At 38.2% G+C, this 10,817-nt stretch overlaps 1 protein-coding gene across 1 annotated transcript in view; it reads left to right on the top strand.

Annotated features, from left to right (window-relative positions):
- Positions 1 to 10,817, top strand: part of GATAD1 (GATA zinc finger domain containing 1) — a 14,213-nt gene that overhangs the window by 341 nt on the left and 3,055 nt on the right. The window contains 4 exon segments of the mRNA XM_006903738.1: positions 730 to 855; positions 2,761 to 2,820; positions 9,147 to 9,330; positions 10,680 to 10,817. Coding sequence (XP_006903800.1) covers positions 730 to 855; positions 2,761 to 2,820; positions 9,147 to 9,330; positions 10,680 to 10,817 — 508 coding nt within the window.

Genomic DNA, 10,817 nt, shown 5'->3' on the forward strand with positions numbered 1-10,817 from the left:
GGAGGGGGCGGTGGTCGGGGCCTTCCCGGATCGCGATGCCCCTCCTGGGCCGTGCCGCCCCCTACACACCCCCAGATGAAAAGACCTTCATTGGTATTGGCTATTCTAAATATCTTTTTTTTTTTATTGTGAGAAATTCAAAGTATAAAGAAGCAGGGAAACAAAAACCCTTCAGAAATCTCACTACTGTAGTATTTGGGGGAACATCCAGACATCTCCATATGCATTTTATACAGAGACAGGAAGTCGAGCTGCATATGTTGTATGCCCTAGACCTCTTTCCCCATTAATAAAGCTTGTCATTATCATAAAGTATGATTATTATGTCATTATTTTAAGTGGCTTTATAAATATTGCCTTGTAAGAGATGCTGTAACTTTTAATGGGTTCTCTGGCACTGGGGAGTTGTGAGTAGTATTTATTATTACTAAATGGTTTTGGCCTAAACCTACTTCTGCCCCCTGCCGTATTGTAAGCAGTTTACAGTTTTGGTGGTTGAGGTGTTTGCCCAGAGCATTCCCTGGCTTTGTTGGTCCAGTTTTGTAATTACCTAGCGGGGGTGTGGGTGAAATGTCAAATGTCATTATAGAGTACTTTCTCTGAAATATGTGTGTGTGTGTGAAATGCCATTGTAGAGTACTTTCTCTAAGATATTTGTAAGGTGGTTGTGTTGAGGACAGCAACTCCTTTCCCATTTTTATTTCTTACTCTTCTTTCTTTATGTACCAGAGTAAGCAGGAAATTCACCGGAGGTCTGCTCGGCTCAGAAATACTAAGTACAAGTCTGCTCCAGCTGCTGAAAAGAAAGTTTCCACCAAAGGAAAAGGGAGAAGACATATTTTTAAGTTAAAAAATGTAAGATGTTTGTGGACAATCTCTTTTGCTATCATTGTCTGGTGGGAATCTAACAATGCCTTTTTTTTTTTTTTAAAATCAGTGATTGAACTTGAACATTTTGCTCCTAGGTCCCTTTCTGTAGTATTCTGGGGAGTATGGCCCAGACTCCTTAGACTAGAATGAGTTCTCCCCTTTCTTTTTTTATAGCATATTTAAATTTTTTCCTTTGGAAAATGTGAAATAGAGTCGAAAAGAAATAGCATGAATATTTCTTTTTTGAGTATGCAAAGGAAGGGAAGGAATTATGGCTTCTAGTATACTACATTCTTTAAAGACCTAAATAAATAATAATAATAATAGCAGGAGTGGCATCCACTTCCTAAATAACATGCCCTCAAAAACTCTATGAACTTAGATAAATGTTGATAGTTGTAGAGGGGCTTCAGGCCTTTTGTTCATAGGGTGGCTATGAGTCATGCTCGACTCGAAGGCAATCAACAACAACATACTACATTCTTTAAAGACTTAAATACATAATAATACTTATTTCCATATTTGCTTGTTGTTTCAGCCTCTGAAAATTTATCTTACTGACTTATAATGAGTTTGTTGACTATGGATCCAAAACGTTCTTAAATTTTTCTTTAAATACTCTCTGCTGCAAAACAGTGAAGAAACATCTGTCTCCTACAGAGCCAGTGGTAGCACAACTCTCTACCCACTAGGCCACAGAGCTCACTAAGTGATGAAGGGACTATTTCAAAAGAAGTGCTGCAAGTAGTAGAAAGCATTATTCTTATGTTTACTTAAGGGGGACAGTAGTCACAATGTACAGTACATAATAGATTTGTTTAGAAACCTCGGCCTGATAGCCCTTTCAGAACTAGCATGCTTTACTTGACAACAAAACCCCTCTTGAAGTTGAGCACAGCACATTTACTTAAAAAGCACAAAAGGGACAGGTGGTAGGTAATAATTGTTGTTTATTAACATTTTTATAGTTTTCTTAAAATGAGGGCTAGACGTTATCTTTTTAAGTAAATATTCACTTACTTAGATAATACCATTTTCATACATGTTTTCTCCTCAGTATGGTAAAACATGTTCTCTAATTTCATTATCACTTTCTCTAGCAACTCCTCTTATAAGGATGGTGAGGGAAGAGGGATGGGTTTTGCTTGGGTTGAGGGAGTGTATACAGCGCTTTAAGAAGGAATTACAGTTATATTTAGATGGTAATAGACTTATGAAGAGCTCCCAGGAAAGATTTTTATCCTTAGTTAAGTCTTTCTAGAAAAATTAGTTCTGATGCTGCTGAGTTTCAGAGCTAGTTCCATAGTTTCCATTAAATTGAAATGGAAAATGTCTCTCAGGTCACATGTTTCTTTCCACTTTATGTTCCTTTCTGCCGACACTTTTTTTTTAATTACTTTCACTTCTGCCATACTCATCATTAGAGCCAGTATTTTTATAGTTGGAATGTTACTGAATAGTAAAGTTCTGAGAGGGCTTAATGTTGAATTTCAGCCACATAATTAGACACTTGGCCTTTTCTTAGTGATTTTTAGGCTAATAGTTACAGAAGTTATTGGTAGAAATGTGTACACTGCTTTGTCAGACTTTCAGAAAATTGTATCTCTTTTTATTCTTGTCACTAGCATATTTTAGTATTTCCTTTTTTTTTTAAATTTTGCTTTATTATTTTTTGTGTGTGTACCATCAGATTAGATCTGACTGGTGCCCCTCCTTCTCCAGCAAAGCATCTGGTGAATTTGAACTGTGTACTTCTGGGATTGCAGTGCAGCTTCTTGCCACTAGGCCACCAGAACTCCCTTTTAGTATTTCTTAAAGAATTCTTATATATAACTAGAAAATATTTTTCAAACTGTGATTGTACTCAGGGTTTTGTTTTACTCTTCATAGCCCATCAAAGCTCCAGAATCAGTTTCCACAATAATCACTGCAGAATCAATCTTCTACAAGGTAAGCATCTATAGATTTACTGACATAAGATTTGGAGATAAAACTAGAGAATATACTACTAAATTGCTGGCTTGGGCAAAATTTCTCTGCTGTTCTGTATAAAATAGGATTTACTTTTTGTTCTCTTTTAAGCTGTTTTGCTCCTATAGGTGGTGTTTAGGAAATATCCAGAGCTGAGGCTTAAGTAGATGAAAAAGTGAGGGAAAATGGAGTTGTTTTCATAGTTAAAAAAGTCATTGCTAGATCCATCTTGAAGTACAATATTGTCAGTGACAGGATAATATCTGTACGCATACAAGGAAGTCCAGTGAATACCACTATCATTCAAATATATGCACCAACAACCAGAGCCAAGGAAGAGGAGATAGAAGATTTTTACCAAATTTACAATCAGAGATTGATCGAACATGCAACCAAGATGCATTGATAATAATGGGTGACTGGAATGCAAAAGTCGGGAACAAAGAAGAAGATTCAGTAGTTGGAAAACATGGACTCGGTGACAGAAATGGAGCTGGAGAGAGAATGATCGAATTTTGCACAATCAATGACTTATTCATAGCAAATACATTTTTTAAGAGACATAAACGCAGGTTATATACCTGGATTTCACCTGATGATATGCATAGGAATCAGATTAATTACATATGGGGAAAGAACCGCTGGAGAAGCTCAATATCAGCTGTGAAAACTAGGCCAGGAGCTGATTGTGGAACGGACCACCAACTACTCATATGCAAATTCAAGCTAAAGCTGAGGAAAATTAAACCAAATCCAAGGGAACCAAAATATGACTTTGAGTCTATCCCACCTGAATTTCAGAACCATCTCAGGAACAGGTTTGAGGCTTTGAACACTAATGAGCGAGGGCCAGATGAGTATTGAGAATACCATGGACTGCTAGGAAAACAAACAGATTTGTCCTGGAAAGGGTTAAACCGGGTGGCTCCTTGGAGGCAAGGATTCTGAGGCTCCGTCTAACATACTTTGGACATGTTGTAAGGAGAGACCGGTCCTTGGAGAGGGACATCATGCTTGGGAGGGTGGAGGGACAGCGCAGGAGAGGAAGGCCTACTATAAGGTGGATTGATTCAGTGACTGGGATAATTGGGATGAGAGTGTGAGAGACAGTGCGATTGGCACAGGACAGAGCGGAGTTTAGGGCTGTGGTACATAGGGTCGCTATGAGTTGCAGGCGACTCGACGGCACATAACAACATGTATTTTTAATGTATATTATAAGAATAATTTTTAAAATGTAACTGCATGTGAGAGAGCTGGTTAAGATCAAGTCTTGCTAGAAGAGTTGGTGGCAAGAGTTGAGAGTGAATGGCAGATCCATAATATCTATTGGGCAGAACAAAGAACAGAATTAAAGCACAAAGACTTTTTTGCTTTAAGCAAGGGTGAGAGGAATAAGGGCAATAGTGGGGAGTGATCCTGGACAGAGACCAGGATGTCTTGATAAAAGAGTAAGAATAGCAGGACTCCTACGACCAAAACCCATGGATATCTGATAACTCAGTGAGAGTGAAAACAGCATTATTTTTAACCCAGCAGTCTTAAAAAAGGCATTGGAACATTGAAAATCCTACCAAGGCCTAGGAGACCCAGTACAGGCAGCATATGTGAAAGACTTTTTGATGCGTTGGAGTCTGAACCCTCATTACCATCATTGAAATCCCTTCTTAACATATAGTACTAAGTGAACCAAACACATTGACACTCAAGTGATTATTCCCCTTATGTGTATTTTGTTGCTGTTATTAGCACAAATCCTTATATATGGTCCGTGACCATCTGCAAACATTTCGTATTTTGAGCGTTTTATAAAGAGTTAATAATTTAAAAATTATTACATACTTGTATTATCAGACACTGAGCTGAGGCTTTTATGTGCTTTCTTTCATTCAGTCCCCTCCATGATGTGGATCCTTGATGCTCATTTTTTTTGTTTTGTGGGTGAGGACACTGAGGATTAAGAAGGGTACCAAGGGGCTCCTCAGAGTCACACATATTGAGACTTGATCTCACATATTTTGGACATGTTGCCAGGAGATGACAGTCGTTAGAAAAGGACATCATGCTTACTCGCCTTCCGGCCTGCAGGTGGGTGGCCTTGGGACGAGGAGCCGGGACTGCTACGGCCATGGGTTAAAATCCTTCATAAAGAAGAAAGATCTTAAGCAACATGATGGATTCAGAAGCTCATGAAAAGAGGCCACCAATCCTGACATCTTCAAAACAAGAATTGCTAGATCCATCTTGAAGTACAATATTGTCAGTGACAGGATAATATCTGTACGCATACAAGGAAGTCCAGTGAATACCACTATCATTCAAATATATGCACCAACAACCAGAGCCAAGGAAGAGGAGATAGAAGATTTTTACCAACTTTTACAATCAGAGATTGATCGAACATGCAATCAAGATGGAGATAGAAGATTTTTACCAACTTTTACAATCAGAGATTGATCGAACATGCAATCAAGATGCATTGATAATAATGGGTGACTGGAATGCAAAAGTCGGGAACAAAGAAGAAGATTCAGTAGTTGGAAAACATGGACTCGGTGACAGAAATGGAGCTGGAGAGAGAATGATCGAATTTTGCACAATCAATGACTTATTCATAGCAAATACATTTTTTAAGAGACATAAACGCAGGTTATATACCTGGATTTCACCTGATGGTATGCATAGGAATCAGATCTATTACATCTGTGGGATTCTTGTTTTTTCCAATTAATGTTGTAAAGACCCGCATGCAGTCTCAGATTGGTGGGGAATTTCAGTCTTTCCCCAGGATTTTAAAAAAAATCTGGCTAGAACGGAACAGGAAGTTGGCAAATCTTTTCAGAGGTGCCCATCTGAATTACCACCGGTCCCTCATCTCTTGGGGCATAATCAACGCAACATACGAGTTCTTGTTAAAGGTTATATGAAAGAAAGCATCAGTTACATAAGTGCCACTTATCAGCTGACCAGACCTAAGAAGAAAATGGCTTGGTCTGGTTCCCAGTTGATCAAATAACAAGTTGGTGTCAGAAGTCCAGGGCACCATGAATTAACGGGCAAAGCAGTTTTCCTCATGCACCAACAATAACAGAATAAAAGGTTTGAATAGGAAAAAAAAGAAAAGGACATCATGCTTGGCTAGGTGGAAGATCAGAGGAAAGGAAAACCCCCAACATGGTAGATTGACATATGGACTTGCAACAATGGGTCCGAAGCGCATTGGAGATTATGAGGGTAGCACAGAACCAGGTAGGATTTCAATCTGTTATATATAGAGTTGCTTTGAGTCAGACTTGATGTACCAGCATGTTAACAACAGTAAGATTTCACAGGTAGCAGGTCATAGTGGGAGGTAATGTGATGCCAGAGCCCCAAGTACAGAGCTCAGATCCTAGGGCAGATCTTACTCCACTACTTGGGCAAGTAGCGGTGTGTCTAGGTTTAGACTACCTCTGTAACCTTTTTTTTTTTATCTGTAAAATAGGTATTGTAAATACCTGGACCAGGTGATATTATGTATGTTAAACCCTTGGAAAGTAAGCAGTCAGTGTATAGTGAAATGATCATTATTGCTTCTTTAAATGTATGCATTATCTTCACAAGTAATCCAGTTGCATTGTAACTCCAGGTGCATCTGGTTAAGCTAAGGATTTAGAGATTTCCAGGCTTATCTCAGTGAAAGGGCATGTTAGATCTGTTGCTGCAAGCATACTTTTTTCACATTGTTTGCATTATTTCATGCCTGTGATCCATGCTTATTAAACATTAGGGCTAAAATGCAACTAATATTCCAGTGCTAAGATAAGCTATGCTTGGCTGAGGCTATAGCACTGCTGCTGGCGTGAAACCCTGTTTTGAGAGAACTCAAGAGGTCCCTGCCAAAGGCTGAACTTGAGTCTAGATCAGGTATGTGAGACGGATGAGCTGAAGGGAACTGAAGGGATGACTAAGAGTATAAGCCCAACACCCAGCATGGTTATGTGACCTCCCTGCAGGAGTACATGACAGAATGGTCCCATGGTCCAGTGTTCTCCCTCATTTCTCTGCCAGAAATTTTTAAACCTCCCAGCAAATGAGAGGAGTGGGAGATCCCTTAGGTTAAGTGTTGTGGTCCTGTTCAGAGATAGGATGTTGGGTTCTTATGTACCACTGAGTCAGACCCAACTCTTAGCTGACCTTCCAGCGGGTTTTCAGAGGCAGTAGATCACATGGGAGGAGAATGCCCATCTTTCTCCAGCAGAGTAACTGGTGGATATATGCACACAGCATACATTTGTAATACTGTGCTAAATAGGAGGCTTGTGGTTGAAATATGTTATGAAGACACTGTCTTTATATTGCTCTTCTACTTCCACACTACTACATATTTTGTACTAATATTTTTGAATTCCTGTGATAAACAAGGCCTGTGTGTGTGTGTGTGTGTGTGTGTGTGTGTGTGTGTGCGCGCGCGCGCGCCAGCACAAGAATAATCACTTGTAATTTGGGAATGTGGACAAAACAAACCATCATTTTACAGCTTACTTATGTGATTAATAACAGAACTTTCCGTAAGGGTCTGGGAGGAAAGACAAGTTGATAATGGTGATATTCTAGTGAGTATTGGTCCATGACTTGCATTGACTATGCTAGTCTAAGTGTAGATTCAGGGTTTAACTCTTAGGACACATAGATAGTGGCCCACCAAGAGAGAGTCCCAGATTAACAGGCACTTATAAGGCAGCCTAGTTACTGGAACAGTTTCTTAAGATGGTTATTTTGATTGAGGTGTTCAGCCAGCAGCTTTACCTGCTGTGAAGATCTGCTTTTGAGGGAAGCAGCAGTGGCTCAGACCTTGTGCCTACAGAAAAAGAAAGTATACCCACAAAGAACTATAGGCACTTAAGGAAGTCCTGAGTAACATGAAGATGCAGGTCAGCCATATGACCCACCAGTGTTCTGAGGAAGGAGAGATTCTTTGCCATAGAAGATCAGAAAAGAGGACATGTTTCTTTAATAAAACAAATAAATAAATAAAAACACTGTTTTGTGTTTGCTTGTAGAAATTTAATCAGCATTTTGAAACAAGTTAGCTTTTTATTTTGTACTTAAAATTCTGGTACTGACCCTTCACAAGGCTAAATGTAAAATGAAGTTTTTTGTGTGCACAATAAGGTGGACTGTAAACTGTGGGTCTATCAGTGATACAGTTCTCAACTTGTAATGTATATGGCATGATGTATTTTTATCTTACAGAATAAAGCAAGTGTATATATTTTTCTCTTGATAAATAGCTGTATGAAATTTGTTTCTTGAATATTTTTCTTCTCTCGTACAATATTATGACATCCTACCAGTATTTGTCCTACCAGGTTTTTGTTTTGTTTTCTGTTCTGTACAATAGTATCTAATGTTGGCAAAAATTGAATTTTTTGAAGTATACAGAGTGTTATGGGTTTTGGAATTTGTGGACACAGATTTAGAAGATCACCATTTACAAATAAAATATTTTACATCTATAAAAAAAAGAAAGAAAAGAGGACATGGGCTACACAAGCAGAGGCAGAGACAAGGGAGAGTTTAACACATAGGATGTGCATTCATTAGTTAAGTGTGAAGTAAAGCAATTTGTATGCAACTGGGTTAGGAATGCTTGAATACTGGTAATGCCAGTAATTGTAGTCCTTTCTGTAAACAGTAGAGAGGTTCCTGAAAATAATGTATTCAAATCTATATGCTTGAACAAAATTTGTGGAAAGAAATAAAACTAAATCCAGACAAGAGACAGGGCAGCTAGTACGTTGGGAGTAAATTTGTCCTGAAGTCTGATTATACTAAAGTCTCTATCATTTTAAGTTTGAATTTATGGTTTCTTATTTATGTAATTGCTGATTGGAGAGGCAAATGGATGGAATATATTTTATCCCAGTTGAGTATTTAAATACACTACAGAAAAGACTGCTATGCTGGTCATAAAAGGAGCTTGGGCTAGTTTAGTAAGTCACTAACCTCTTAGCAGTTAGTGTCTCAGGCTGATAAGTTATCAAGGAGATAACTACTGTTGTAATATAAAATCAAAGTGCTTTTATAAAGGAATGTTTTCTCCAGATATAAATAGTCATAAAACTATTTACATATCTATTTTTTTCATTCTAAAGAGAAACAACTTTAGAATTGGTGCATGCATATAAAATTGATACATTGGACCTTCTCAGAGATCCTAATTGACTACTTGGAAACCATTGCTTTCATACAAAGGAATTTTTAATTCATATCTATCATACTATTTTCATTTGAAATTCAAATCTATCCTCTGTTTTTTATAGGGAGTATATTACCAAATTGGAGATGTTGTGTCCGTGATTGATGAACAGGATGGAAAGCCTTACTATGCACAGATCAGAGGTTTTATTCAGGATCAATATTGTGAGAAAAGTGCAGCACTAACGTGGCTCATTCCCACTCTCTCTAGCCCCAGAGACCAATTTGATCCCGCATCATATATCATAGGTGAGTTTCTTGGTACAAATAGTGCGGGTTCTTGAACACAATTAAGTCTGTTCTTTTGTAAGACAAATATTAGCTTTATAAGAAATTACTATTTGAGGCAATTTTGGAAGTGTTCATATTTTTATTACCTTGAACTTTTTAACCTTATTTTTAACAAAATGCATTATTTTTGCATTAGAAGGGAAAGTATTCTACAGAAAAAACAACCCCAAGGACAAATAAAACCCAGTATTATTTTCACATACATGTCATTTTTGCTACATAGTCAAAAGTTTTTGTTTTCTGAGTCATTGCCACCACTTGTCATCAAGTCAGTTCCAACTCCTGGTGAACACGTGTGTGCTGCAGAAGAACTGTACTTCATAGAGTTTTTGGTGACTGAGTTTTCTAAGGTAGATTGCTTAGACTTCTTTCCAGGTACCCTTAGGTAAACTCAAACTTTCCTACTTTTGATTAGTAGTGAAACTCGTAAATGGTGTCCACACCCAGGGGCTCCTTCTAAGTATATTGTTGGTATTTTTAAGTGCTGTAGAGTCTACTTTAACTTATAGCAACCCTGTGTGGCAGTTTGAAAATAGAAGAATGGAATTTCAGCTACCGCAGTTCTAGGGCAGGATTTTCTGCACAGGCAGTGATTATGTTAGCATCACCCCTGGGGCTCCCCTTCCACCTCCTCTTTTCCAATCCCATGAAATTCCAGTGTGCATCCACGTTCCAGAGCTGGGGAGCCTGATAAAGCACTGGTGAAGGACAGTGCTGTTAATTGAAAAGTCAGCAGTTCAAACCCATGAGCACTGTCTATAGGAGAAAGATGTGGCCGTCTGCTCCTGTAAAGATTAGCAGCCTTGGAAACCCAGTAGGGCAGTTCTGTTCTACCCTGTAAGGTTATTGTAGGTCACTCAACAGTATTGAATTTCCAGAGGAAGCTCCATCCATAGTAGAGCAGGAACTCAGGAGTCAGATCCTTAACATCTCTCTTAACGCAATTCCTCATAATGTACTACAGGTGTAATAATGTACTACAGGTGTAATACTTCACACCTCAAGGCGATGGTAAGGATTCAGAATACTAATATATGTAAAAGGCTTAGAAAAGTTGATACAAAATATATACTGGAATTTTTAAATGTTATTTTAAAAAAAATTATATATTGAGTAACTATTTGGGGGATAATTCATGTTCCTTAAACAGATTAAAATAGGAAAATAGAAGAACCACTAATGGACAGTAACTTCAGAGTAATTCATTGTTCCTAGTGTTTAGGAGTTTAATATGATAATTATGTGTGTGTATACACATTTCTCCCCCACCCCTAAACTGTATTTAACCTTTTCTGATTGCCTTTTAGGACCAGAGGAAGATCTTCCAAGGAAGATGGAATATTTGGAATTTGTCTGTCATGCACCTTCTGAATATTTCAAGTCACGATCTTCACCATTTCCCACTGTGCCCACCAGACCAGAGAAAGGCTATATATGGACACATG

The sequence above is a fragment of the Elephantulus edwardii genome, unplaced genomic scaffold, assembly GCF_000299155.1.
Source record: "Elephantulus edwardii isolate Elephantulus edwardi_28Jun2011 unplaced genomic scaffold, EleEdw1.0 scaffold00098, whole genome shotgun sequence".
Classification (NCBI taxonomy): domain Eukaryota; kingdom Metazoa; phylum Chordata; class Mammalia; order Macroscelidea; family Macroscelididae; genus Elephantulus; species Elephantulus edwardii.